The following is a 13,349-nucleotide window of genomic DNA, read 5'->3' as shown; positions in this document are numbered from 1 at the left end:
GGTGCTGCAACCTTCTGTGCCTTTGAACACGGCTCTGTAAACACAAGTCAGCTATAACGCAGGCATCCCCCAGAGGCAGGGAAGCAAAGCACCCAGCCGCTAAGACTGCGTTTGCACAGTACCTGTGGATCCCAGAGCACTCGATGCACAGCAGAATGCCCAGGTTGATACTGGCCCACCGGGGATCCGACTGACCACAGTCACAGCACTGGTCATTTCCAGGAATGCTCTGGACCCTCTGCAGGATGGTCTCTCCCTTCACGTTGCGGTCCCGGGAATCCGTGGCAGAGTCAATGCTGCTAGTAGACGGGGAGGCAGTCCGGTCCAGTCTCTGCAGGGAGACAAGGGGACTGACTGTGTGCTTTGCAACCCAGCCTCTGACAGGTCTCTGACACTGGGAAGCTAGATGTAGCGTAGTTCAAGAGGCTTGATTATTTGAATGAAGGTCATTTCTGTCGTTCCAGAGATACTCTAGAATCATACTGAGAAGCACTCAAATACCAGAGTGGGCTTTATACCTCATAGCCACAGGAGGAAAGTGCCAGGTAGAGGAGCCTGAAGCAGCATTAGTCAAGGAAAGCCGAGGATGAGGATACCTGTTCGGCTCATCCCCTTTTAACCAGAGTCTGGGAACAACGTGAACTGGGAATTATTCACCTGTGCTGCCAACCTGTGCCCCCAGATAGCAACACAGGAGCAGCCACAGTGCTCCTTAAGGGAGAACATCCTGCAGGGCAATGAGTCCCAGGAGGAGAATGTGAGGAAGGCAAAGGCTTCAGGACTGCTCTTTACACTTGGCTTCGATTTGGTCTGCCCTGTGTGCTCAGCAGCACCTGGCCCTGCCCACGGTGCCCATGCCCGCTAGCCATTGTGAGCTGCATGACTAGCCTCAGTGCCCGCCGTCTGACTCACTTCGATGTAGTAGCTGTCAGGGCTCTCCCGGTACGCGGAGGCAATGCTCGCCTGAACTGCCTGGATCCAGGCCTGGCGCAGCTTCTCCGAGTCAGCTTGCAGCATGCAGCTTCTGTCAGGGAACAGGCCGCAGAACAACGGGTTGGTAAAAGGCCATGGGAAGGGAAGGGAGCCGCAGCTGCATTGGGCACCTGAGTTTTATTTACAGCCAGCTAGACAAGCTCAGCACTTTTCTCTATGCCCAACTCCCTCGGGCAGACCCAACAGAGACAGCAAGCAGCCTGTGGCAGTTCATCTCTCTCCGAGATTATTTTCGTCTCCCGGTCACCATCCATCCCAACAGCATTGAACCACAAGGCTGCTCTCATTCTCCTTCTTTGGGGTTTCCTATAAGATGCCCCAGCTAGCTCCCCTCTTGGCCACAGCAGGTAGGAGAGATGCTGGAGCACGCCTCACAGCCCTGGACCATGGGTCACTGCTCACATCCTGCTGTAGGGCCGGTATAAGCAATGAACCTCCCTGGGGCTAGGAAAGATTTCATCTGATGTCTCTAAAATACCAAAGGGAAACCTATTTCCCTCCCACACCCACTCACACCCCCCCCCCACCTCCCCATCACTCGGGCACAAACGTGCTCACTTCCTTCACATCATGTCTCCCTTTTCCCTCCCACGCTCGCAGAAGCTTTCTGACCCGCACACACAAGCCAAACACGCACCTTCCTTCCCCCAGTACCTTTTTCTCAACCTTCCCCTTCATCTGCCCTGATGCTTTCATGCAACTCAGGGAGAAATGCTAGTAATGCAGCACCGTGTGAGAGAGAGCAGACACTTGGCAGAGTCCATTATAAATTCCCTTCAGGCATTATTCAGCAGGACTGGCTGCTCTCTGTCTGACGGGCTGTCTCCAAACACCGCTGCGTGACAGCTGGTGACATTTGCACTCCTCTGCCTCCCTCCTTTCCACCTGCCCCACTTGGCGAGAAGCACCTCTCAGTCTCTCCCAGCAAAAATCTGGTGCACCTCAGGAGAAAGTCCCTTTCACACCGCATTGTGTCCGCTCCTCCTCACTAGCTGGATCCGTGCAAGGGAGGCAGGGATGGCATTACCCCTTCATTCCTACTGTGATGAGTATAGAGCCAGAGCACCAGATGTTTAACCCTCTTGGAGTTAGGGGTGTTTGGAGCCCAAACCCAGATGTAGTTATGCATTTCACAAGCCCTGGATTGCAACCCCTTTGCCCACTTCAAACTTTTCAGCCTTTCAGGTGCAGGCTTGGGTTTAGAAAAGCAGATTCAAACGCTCTGACTGGGGCCTGCATCTAATGTTGCTGCTTCTAGGTTCTCCAGACAATCCCTCTTCCTTGCAGAATAGCAACTCGGAGCACAAGGAAGCCTGCTCTCTCCCAGTGAGTTGTAAGCCAGGCCAGTGTCTGCTTGCCAGATGCCCTACAATTCCCCACCTAATCACACTACTTTGTTCTATGGCCAGGGAAAGCCCCCAAACTTACTTGGTAGGGGAGACGACCTCAAAGCAAAACCTCCTTTCTATATCTTCACAGGGCTTGACAGTACAGAGACGCAGGTCTTCCACCACTACCGTGAGGACATCCTAAAAAGAAAGAGAATGGGCACCTGTCTGCGGACTGCACTTTCTCCAACCCCAGGATGCCAGACTTCACAGCAGCACAAGTTCCTGCTGCATTTGTCTCCAGACCATCCTGGAAATGCTCTAAGAACAGGTATTCTCATGGCATCTCCAATGCCAGGAGTGAAAAAGAGAGGTGCAGGGGGAAACCAATAGAAAGAGCAATCAGCTGAACTTTTAAGAAACAGGGGTCCTGGGAACATGGCCACTCATTTCCTCTGTTAGGCAGCAATGCCAAAGTGATTTAGCCACTGATCCCTGCCATGTGGTTCCCGGAACAGCTTGGGTTCTGAGCAGAGAAATATCGGAGTGGAAATTTCAGACCACGCTTGCTGTCAGAGCCTCAAATTCATCCTCCGCCCCCTGCTCGTCCCCAAACAGCAGGGCATCAGATGAGATGACTAATCTGCTCATGTCACCTGGGGCAAGCTCACTGACCTTTAGCTTCTTCTGGTATACCAGCTGGCTGTTCTGTATGGAGAACCACCTCCTGAGGAGAGACAGGGAGGAAAGAAGAGGCATCAGAGCAAGTGATTAGTAACAATGTGAAAAGGTGAGATGCAGCCACCTTTCCCCTGAAGGACAGGACATCTCTGCTTTTGCAAAATAATGCCATTCATTTCAAGAAGCATGGAAGATATGACCCGGGTAACGAAGCCTTGCATTTTTATAGCACCATCCTTCTGAAAACAAAAAAGTGCTTTGCAAGATGAGCGAATGACAGCATTTAGCACTGAGATGCTATGGGGACACATGTCCTAGATATGTCTGTGGATACATTTCTAGAAAGGAAAGACAGCTTGAGAGAAAGAGGTAGTGTTAGAGAATCATATACTTTATTGTTTGCACAATATATATATATTGTGGATATAATATATCCACCCAGGTAGGCCCCCTGCCCACATTACAGCCAGGGAGGGGGCTGCAAGCGTCATGTTAGGGTGGTATATGGCTGCGTTAGGAGCAGGGAACTGGCTGAAACAGGAGTGAGGGATGATCTGCTACAAACTTCCAGCAGTCTGATTTCCACCCAAATCAGACTCACCGAATGTGCGTTCCAATCCCTGGCTTTAACCCTAACCCTAAAGTCACAGCCTTACCCCATCTCCGGGGTAGCTCTGTCCCTGATGTCACTGCCTCAGTTATGTATCCCACATGATGACGTCTGTGAGGTCACTGCCCCAGAGCCTAGATACCATTTAGATTAGAGGAAATTAGGCTTTTCTGGGGGGGTGAAGTTGTCTTTCACCAAAATCAACAGAGTTCTGATCATTGTTATCCAGGATATTCCTTAAAAAGTCCACAAAAATTTCAAAATCCATTATATAACAGAGGGAGGGACCATCAGAGAAATATCACTGAGTCAAGGGTACAGCTTTGATTTGGCAGGCCAAATGTTTCTGGATTTTATCAGCATGTTATGGAAGTCCACCCATCCACCCACCTATCATCCCTAATAGCGCACACCACCACAGAATTTCCGAGCATCTTACACTGGAAAAATGAAGGCACACACAGAAGCTAACCGATTTGTCTGAGTCTATGTCAAAGTAAGGAATTATAATGCAGATGGTCTCACTCCATTCCTGTGATCTCCCTATAAAGTCATCTCTCTGGGAAGCAGGGAGCTGAGAGGCTACGTTCCATGAAGGATGGGCATGCAGCTGGGTGAGGAAAGAGTCAGAAAGCCTTGAATTTGAACGTCATTTAGATTTGCACCTTGCCCTCAACATGCAAAAGAATTCATTTTCCTGGGAAAACAAAACGAGCAACACTTCTATTTCTATCTTTGCAGAGACGTTAGAGAGACATAAAAGGTGACATAAATAAAAGATGATCTGTCTGCCAGGAATCAGAGGAACGGAGGTAACGAGAGGCCTTTTCGCTTGCTTGGTAGCCCCTTTTGATCAGCTTGTGAATATGCTTGGATCTGCAGCTCTTTGCACTCCCTGTTGTGACAGCCATCCCCTCTGACAGTGGCAGTGGTGTATCCTCCAGGACCTTTTCTGTCACAGGAAGCCAAGCAGAAGTCTGCTTTCTGAAACTGTGAGCCTGGATACCACTTCTTGCAGTCCCGAGTCTCTTTCCATTTGCATTTCCTGGCTGGGGCAACAGCTTTAGGGCATGCACTGGCATACAGTGCTGGTTCTTATCCTGAACTCCAGGATAGAGGTTGTAGCCGTGTCGGTCTAAGGACATCGGCAGACAAAGTGCTTTGGGCAAATCTGATATCTTTTATTAGACCAACTCAAATAATGGAAAACATTCTTCTTTGCAAGCTTTCGGGCACAAACACCCTTTGCCAGGCTGAGGAAGCATCTGCAGTTTCTCGCAGGGGCTTTTTTCCCAGGGCTCCTGAAATCACCGTCACATCTCTCTACGTATGGGGCGGGAGGGGGGGATGCGGAGGGCTCTAAGTAGGTGGGATGAAGCGGGGCTGTGGCTGTGAATAGCTGCGATGTGGAGGTATGGAAGACTATGAATAGCTGGACTGTGTAGGGAGAATGCAGATGGCTGCGAATAGCTTGAATTTGAATGTGCGGGATACAGATTGCTATGAATAGCTGAAGCATCCCACTTTCACCCCAGATTTGTCAGGTATATTAGAAAGAATCAAAAGCCTGGCTCCCTGCAGAAGAAGGTGCCTTTGGGATAAGTCTAGGGTACCTTCTCCAGCTTTACATCAGAAATGCTGAGGGCTGACCCACGAATCGTTCTGAGGTGCGGCTCAGAGGAGTTATAGATCATGGGCTCGCGAGCACCATATGCAAACCTCTGCAGCGCTGGGCTGAGTATCTCCGGGGAGCAGCTGTTCTCACAGGAATATGTCACTTTGGCTTTAGGTCCCTCAGGAGCCCCTGAGGTGCACACAATGCACTTGAATGTCATGGAAATGGGAAAGCCTTGGTGCAGAAACATTGGACCAAACCATCCTGGACTCTGTAAGACAGGCTCGGTGTGAGTCTGGGGTAACGATCTGGAGAGGGAAGGAATGACTCTGAACAACGTTTCTCTCTCTAGGCACGACATCAACTTGCCGCCTCCTGGCTGAGAAAGGGTGGGCTGTGTATGCACATGCCAAGGACTGTTCAGCATGTTCTGGTTTGCTCCAACAGGGCAGCAACACATCTCTGCCTCACTGCAGAATATCCCCTGATCGTGCTCAGAAACCCGCGCTCTCGGGAGCCTGCCATTACACTGCCATGTCAAGAGTTGGGGGTCAAAGAGGCACTGATTTCACATGCTAGAAATAGAATCTGATAGCTTGAACCCCACTTTCACTTGCAGCAGTTCAAGTGAGGCTCCGTACCTTGCCCAAGGGATGTCAGGCTTACTGACATCAATCGAGGAAAGAACCTGAAACCCCACTCTGGCCTGCACTTCTCCAAGGTCCCTAGGAGCTCTACTGTAGGAGGCAGGCTAGCATTTCAAATGAACCATCATCTGAAATATTTATAAGGGACTAGCAGAAGGGTCAGCGCCCGGAGGGAGCAGATCTCTGCTCCTTGCTGCACAGCTGACATTTCCAGGCTCCCACCTCTCATCGCCTTGCAAAGCAAGGCTGTCTGATACGAGCAGCTCTCGAAAGCCATGCTTATCCTGCTGTGTTAGATGTTCCTCTTGATGGTTACAACTGTACAGCTTTCCTGGGGCCTGACTCCAGCTGCTTTGTGTCCTGCCTTCCAAGCGTGGAGCCTGGTAGCTGGCCCATCAAGGACGGTGCTCGCTGTCATGCTTTCTGACTTTTGCAAAGGTGCAGTGAACCTCAGGCAGGTTTTTGTTTCTCAAGCCCAGCCCATTAGGAGTATACCAGTTGTCAGTAAAAAAGAAACAGGCTAGTCCCGATGAAAGCAAGTAGTCCCATGTGCCACTTCCAGTGGTAACACTTCACTGGACTGGAGGAAAGTGGGAAAATATGGAAGTGATACTAAAAGAAAGATTTCCTGACTTTCAGTGGGAACCCTTTTAGCATTAAGAAGCCAGGAAAAGCCAGTTTATCCTTCAAATTATTTTCACAGCCTACAAAACATAAAACATTTAGTTCTTTTTAATGGGGTTAGTCATTTCTATCCGTAACAGGCCAGCATTGCAGGACCCGTCCCGTCCCCCCGCCTTTATATCACAAAATCCCACAAGCTCAGCACACACAAAGTGAAGCAATAGCACAACTTAGCAGTAGGAAATCCCTGTACTGAAAAGCTCATCGGCCTGGAGCTGCTGAAGTCATCTCAACAAAGGCAGATTTCACGAGAGATGTACCAAATCAGTGCCGGGCACTGCTCGATGCCCTTCCAGTCCTGAGCCAAAACCAGAACCCTCATCCAGCCACCAAATGAATCATGCTTGATTACTCACCGGTTCCACGTTTTGAAAGCATTGCTTGCTCTCTTGAAGAGGTAGCCTTCCATCACCACTCCATTGGGGGCATCAACGTTGAATTCCACCTTGGAGTCATCATAGGAGAAGTCCTGCAGATTTAAACAGATTGAGAAAACATGTGCAACAGTGGTACCACTCCATGCCACAAGAAGCTCTGGTGATGAGGATGATCAAAATTCCCACCTACATGGGAAATTTGGATGCCACAGCAGCACATTGGGGTTAGGATTGGGAGGAATAATATCCCAAGAGAAAACATATAGAAAAAGGTCCTCTGGTTGACTTAGTGGTTTAACATGGTTTAACTTGGGTCTCCCTCTGGAGACCTAAGTTCCAAACCCTGACTAAGTTACTAGAAAAAAATGGATTTGCTGGTCTGTGCCTTTGTCGTCAAAGCCGTCTAGTTTGCATCGTGAAAGTACTCCCATTTTGGTACTAAGCAATGATCATCACAATGGCATCTTGCTGTGGTCCAGAAGTCTGAGGGGCAGAGGTTGAAAAACAGAGCACTTCAAGTCGGAAGTGAGACATAGTGGGAAAGCGTTGGGCAATTCAGGACTGGAATATCAATACGCATCAGGCTTGAGGAGCCCTGGCTAGAATTGCAGAGGGTTACAGGACTGAGGCAACAAGAAGTGCTCTTCCATGGGCAGGAATGCAGTGCACGGGGCCAGCCGTGTGAAAGCCAAGCAGTGGAATAGCTGAGGTCAGGCAGGACAGAAGAGAAGTAGGCATATTTATACGATCCAAGTGTCCTTTGCAGTCATGGTGATGGATGTCCCCTTCCATAATTTGTGCTTGGCTGATTTCCTTCAACTGCCTGGCCACCCTAATTGTCAGTGGGGCACTGGACTCAGTCAGTTTGTTGCAGCTCCAAATGATTTTTTTTTCTGGGGTTAGAATCCGACCAGCCAGGCTTCGGCACAACTGCACCCTCTCCTGAAGACAGTCATCAGCATTTTTATACAAGGATTCTCCACAAAGCACTGTCCTTGGGCAGGTGTATTGCACACAATGCTCCTGAAAACCCTCCCAGCAGAATCCATGCCTCACAGGACGCTCCACTCCAGCAGTCCCTCACTTTAGCAGATTGCAACCATCACTGGGAGCCATTAGCAATTTTCACTCCAATAGACTTAGCTGTGTCTATTGTTCAGAGGAAGCAACGTAAATGTGGTTAACTACTGCTCCTCCTCCAGAGAAGGCTGTGGTTATGCCAGCAGTTAAGGAAAGAGGCTGGGTGGGTTGGTATCTCTTAATGGCTGAAAATTTCCAAGCTCTAAATGCAATCTTCAGCTGGAAGGGAACTGATAGCAGGGTGCTGCTCAGTGAAGGTACCCTGTATATCTCTCTGGTGATGGTGTGCCCTGCCAGCGCCTATGGCTCCGATCACAGCAAAAAAAGGAATAAAGGAAATAGTAACTCACTCATTCCTTAGCACACCATGCTATTTCTAATTTCCCAGGCAAACAGGGGCTTCTCAATCACATCTCTCTCTACCCCGTGTCATGCTACTCTACCAACCTGAGCTGGCTTTCTGTGCTTGACACTGTTACACCAGTCCTCCCAAATGGGGACAGCCAGGAAGGGAGAAGGCTACAGGAACACATGGGAAGGTCTGCTCCCTGGAGAGGACCGTGTCTCCTGCCCATGGGAAACCGGGTCATGGACTTTGAATGACTTCCCCCACCGCCCAGGAGCACTAAGCAGACCTCTCTTTCTGCAAAAGGCTTTTGCAATAATCAAGTACTCCAATTCCAGGTGCTTCCCCCGCGCACAAATATTTCTCCTTGCATTGCTTGATTCACAGGACCAACCACACTATGGTGAGAAGTGGCACCATTAGCTTAAGTGCCTTTCCCAGCTCAGCATATAAAGACCCCAGCGAGGCTGGGTTGCTAGGCAACATGCACTTCAGTCTCATTAGGATGAGTTATTTCTATGTTTGGTGATGCCAGCTTGCCAGGGAGGTGTCATAATAAGAATAATACTGATAGAGAAGGAGGAGATATAATGGGACAAGCCTGAGTCATTCCTTGAAAAGGCAGCAGGACACCCAATTAGCCAGGGGAAGCTATGCTGTAAGGCTCCAATTAGAGAGGGCCACTCAACCTCAAATTTACTTGCCATTAAAGGAGGTAAATCCCATGCGGTCTCCTTTGTGGCTGCTTTTCCGTCGTATCGCAAACAAAGGCAGGAGGGATCTTGCTCGAAGCAGCACAAATCCCCAGCTGACTCCAGTGGTGGCGGTGGAATCGCTCCAGCTCGAGGCTGGTGTGAATGGGATCAGGATCCGACCACGAGCACCCAACCAGAGGAGCGTCCCAATGGACGGCAAATGCTCTTTAAGCAGTCACTCTGCAGTGCTTCCCTTTCAAGAAGAGCTATAACCGGGGACCCTGTATGTTAGCAGGACTTCTTCAGCTGCCCCCAGATAAACACCACGTGTTAAAGGAAAGGAAAGAACCTGGCTGATGAAGGCAAGAACAGATGGGCCATATGCATCGTGGGGGTAAATCAACAAAAAAGTCAATTGGGATCAGCCCAGGTGTGAATTGAGCCCTGCGTTTGTTTATACGAATGGCACTTCGTGCCGTTTTAATTAGCTCGAGCCAAGATCGTGCGGCACATCGTTCCACAAAACTGTCCGGAAAAAAAATTGGCGACAGCATGCATTCGGGCACAAAATGATCAACAGCATGTAGAGAGCTTCCTTGCCTTCCAAAGAGCTCTGACTTGTACCAGTCTAGAGCGTTACACACACACACACACACATAGTGTGTACACTACTAATAGGAAACTGAGAGCTGCACATGTCTAAGGAGAAAGATATCTGGCTGCACTAGTTCAACAATCCTTTTTCTCTTCGAACCCCTTTTCTTTATCAGGAACAGTCTGTGGGACAAACTCTTTGCAAAGTTGCAGCAGTGAAATTCCCAGGAAGCTCCACTGACATCAGCCAAGATACACAAGGGCAGCAGAGGCAGCATATGGGCCCTGGAGCAATAAGCTGAATTTGCAAACTACATCTAAGTAGAGGAAGAGATGTGAGGGATAACACCTGTCCACACCGTCTCTGATAGCATACCCTTGTGCATATCCCACAGGTATCACTGACTATGTTTCATTTAGCCACTCCGGTTTTTGAGAAGGGAGCACATTGCTATATACCATACTGTAGTGGGAGAAAAGGGAAAATCCAGAATTCCCCTCCCTACCTGCAAAAAAGAAAAAACAAAAACAAAACAAGAATCATTTCCCCCTTCTCAACAAGGCAGAGAAAAACAGAGACATTTTGGAAACGGCTTGGATAACCTGAAGGTAACCCAGGCACAATTCGATTGCGTGGTGCGTTAAACACCCCTTCCAGTCACAGATGGCATCAGAGAGGATTGATTGCTATCTGCCGGAAGAAAATGGAAGTCAGGTCCATTAGGAGAGACACGCAGAGGCAAAATAATCCTTTGTCTTTAGGAGAGGTTTAACCCTTCCAGTTCAAGACTTGGTAGCATAACATCTGGGCAACCCTGCTGGATCTAAGCCCCTAGCATTTTCTCAGCTCCTTACTCCTCTTTTATTAAAAATCTAATATTATTAATTAAAGTTAATCAATATAAAAAAATCTGACAGTGAAAATCAGCTGGGATGCTCTGTGCACAGGCTTTAAAAACCGATTCCAGTGCATTCATGGCTTTACCTCACCCCGGCATGTCGGCCGCTGAAAGCAGAGGGGACAGAGAAACAGGGCTCACACGGAAGAATTGCTGCTAGAATAGCTGCCTAACTGGCCAAGTTGCGTTCCCAAATGCTGATCCTCAGGGTCTTCCCAGCAGTCAGCAGGGAAAGTTTTTTCAAGCCCCTGAAAAGCTTTTTCAGGCCCTGGAGGAGTTGGGTTTGAATAACACCATGGGGCAGCCCTAGCTATATATTGTTGGTCTGCAAACTATACCCGACATACTTGCCCTTCTCTGGGCATGTGTACACGTGCAAAATTAATAGGTTTCATAGATATTAGGGCTGGAAGGGACCTCGCAAGATTATCGGGTCAAGCTGATGAAAGGCTGCTGGTGTCAAATGATCCTAGCAAGATAAACCTCCAAGGGTAGAGGTTTATTTTGCTTAAAGGTGTCCAGAGTAGGTGCTTGCATCACTTCTGGGGAAGTCTATTCCAGACTCTGGGGACTCAGACGGTAATAAGTTTTTTTGTCATGTCCAGCCTAAAACAGTCTTCCTGGAGCTTGTGACCATTACACCTTGTCTTCCCTTGGCGTGCCCTGATGAACAGATGTTCTCCCGGTTCCCAGTGCACACCCCTTACATACTTACAGGCTGCCACCAAGTCCCCCCTGAGCCTTCGTTTCTCCAGGCTGAAGAGTCCCATGCCCCTCAGCCTTTCCTTGTAAGACTCAGCATTTATTACACAGGAGTTTATTGCTCCCACATACTGTGTTCACACATGTGGTCGGGACTGCAGCATGTTGAGCCAGGTTGGAGCAGCCCTGGCTGGCAAGGGGCCCGGGGATCAGCCTGCCAAGCCTGGGGCTGCTCCAACCTGGCCCAACATGCTGCAGAGGGGCTGGCTGGGCCACGGGGGTGCTCCAGCATGGTGCTAGCCGGCAGACAGCCCCCACACTGAAGCACCCTTGTGCCCCAGCCAGCCAGGGCAACATCTACACATGAGCTGCTGTGGAGTAAAAAACTCCACAGTAGAATAGTACTTGTATTTACACATACTATCCTGCTGCGGAGTTTATTAGTTTTCTCCAGCCTAATAGCACTGCGCGTGTAGAAGCGCTGAGACATTTACTGCAGCTAATTAGTCCACTCCACAGTAAACATCTCATGTAGATGTGCTCTCTATGTCTAACCCTCACGTGTGCTATTCACTGAAAGACAATCAGGATTTGTAGAGATGATATCTATTCTTAAACCAATAAGATTTTTGCAAAAAATGTCTTTAGTCGCTAATAATAGATATCATCTCTACTGTGAGTCCTGACTGCCTTTTCCTCTAGACCAATACAGCTACAACCTGGATACCATTCACTGAAAGACGAATTTATTGCTGCTGGCCTTGTGGGGACAAGTCAAAGAGCCCTGGCTGGAGTCCCTTCAGCCAACCCTTCAGCAGAGGGGATACAACAAACCCGGCTGGAGATTTCTACTCCAAGTAGAAAAAGGGAGAGAAAGGGAGAAAAAAAATCAGTCATTTTCTTTGCAAACCAAGCAGCCCACCTGTGGGACTCACTGAGGGGGAAAGAATAGGTAACCCCACCAAGCTGTTCCCACAGAGTGACCTTCCTGAGAGTTTAAAGGGGCTGAACGAGCAAGGCAAAAGGCTCATATTACAGGATCTACAGGGGTCATCTCCTACCTAACTGCACATGCCCTAGAAGGAGAATCAGCTTTGGTTTTAATGGACTGTCTTTTGTCAGCCCCTGAACATCATTGCTGTGTGAGAGGACCAGGCAAGCTTGCTCTAGTTTTTAGTACAATTTAAACTGATTGCTCCACCGGCACGGTTTGCACCATGCTCATCTCTGCTTCTTGACGGTGTATCACCGTTTTATCTTCTATCACCATTAAGTCAGGGAAACAGCCTGGGAGGTTGCGGGCGGTGAACGGGGTATCACATTCCAAATAGTATCTGCCTACAATTGTCTATGCAATGGCGAAGTAGCTACCAGGGCAACCGTTTGGAGCGCACAACAGGAAAAGAAACCAGCCACACACGAAAATAAGAAAGTAGATCTGGCATCCTCTGTTCTCTTTGCTTGCACATAGTTTCAATAAATCACGCTGGGCCTACCTCATGGCCCTTGCCCCTTCCAGCCCCATTGCTTTGAATTTACACTCTCGAGGCTGGGAACTGATAGCTTTTAATAAATGACATCACAATGGTTTCCATGGCAGTTCATTGAATACTGCTGAAGCAACAACAATGAGGTAACGAATTCCAAGAGTCCCATCCAGAGGGACATAGAAAAAAGGCCTCAATAAGGATACTTTTAAACTGGCAAATGAAAAGGCAGAAAAACCAGCAAGGGCACGGTCACTTGCAAAGGACACTGGGAAAAAGAAATGAAAAGGTTCCTCCAAGAGCTGCCCCTTTAAGCATCCACTTGTCCCTATCCAGGAGGCATCCACAGCAGGGGCTTTGCATTGGATGTGGCAGACAAGTTCATTCAGTTGCTTATGCAGCGCCAACCATGCATGCAGAGGAGACCAGTCCAATTCAATAAACCTCCAGTTAAAGTGAACAGATGTAAAATGAAGAGCAGAGACATCCCCTTTGCCCCTTTCAGGCAAGTCTTCTTCAAAGGAAGAGCCCAGGCTGTGAACCTCTGGCAACTCCATGCTGGTGAAGTAAGAGACTCACTGATAGTTCCCTAGAAAAGGTCTCACCCTGTC

At 48.9% G+C, this 13,349-nt stretch overlaps 1 protein-coding gene across 1 annotated transcript in view; it reads right to left on the bottom strand.

Moving 5' to 3' along the window:
- ACAP3 (ArfGAP with coiled-coil, ankyrin repeat and PH domains 3) overlaps positions 1 to 13,349 on the bottom strand; it is a 153,070-nt gene that overhangs the window by 16,425 nt on the left and 123,296 nt on the right. The window contains exons 11-15 of the mRNA XM_014610109.3: positions 6,915 to 7,027; positions 2,997 to 3,048; positions 2,422 to 2,522; positions 913 to 1,024; positions 123 to 331 (exon numbers count right to left, since the gene is read on the bottom strand). Coding sequence (XP_014465595.1) covers positions 123 to 331; positions 913 to 1,024; positions 2,422 to 2,522; positions 2,997 to 3,048; positions 6,915 to 7,027 — 587 coding nt within the window. The remainder of the gene's footprint in view (positions 1 to 122; positions 332 to 912; positions 1,025 to 2,421; positions 2,523 to 2,996; positions 3,049 to 6,914; positions 7,028 to 13,349) is intronic.

The sequence above is a fragment of the Alligator mississippiensis genome, chromosome 13, assembly GCF_030867095.1.
Source record: "Alligator mississippiensis isolate rAllMis1 chromosome 13, rAllMis1, whole genome shotgun sequence".
NCBI classification, from domain to species: Eukaryota; Metazoa; Chordata; order Crocodylia; family Alligatoridae; genus Alligator; species Alligator mississippiensis.
Note: the sequence above shows the minus strand (reverse complement) of the source record. Positions and strands in the feature narration are given on the sequence as shown.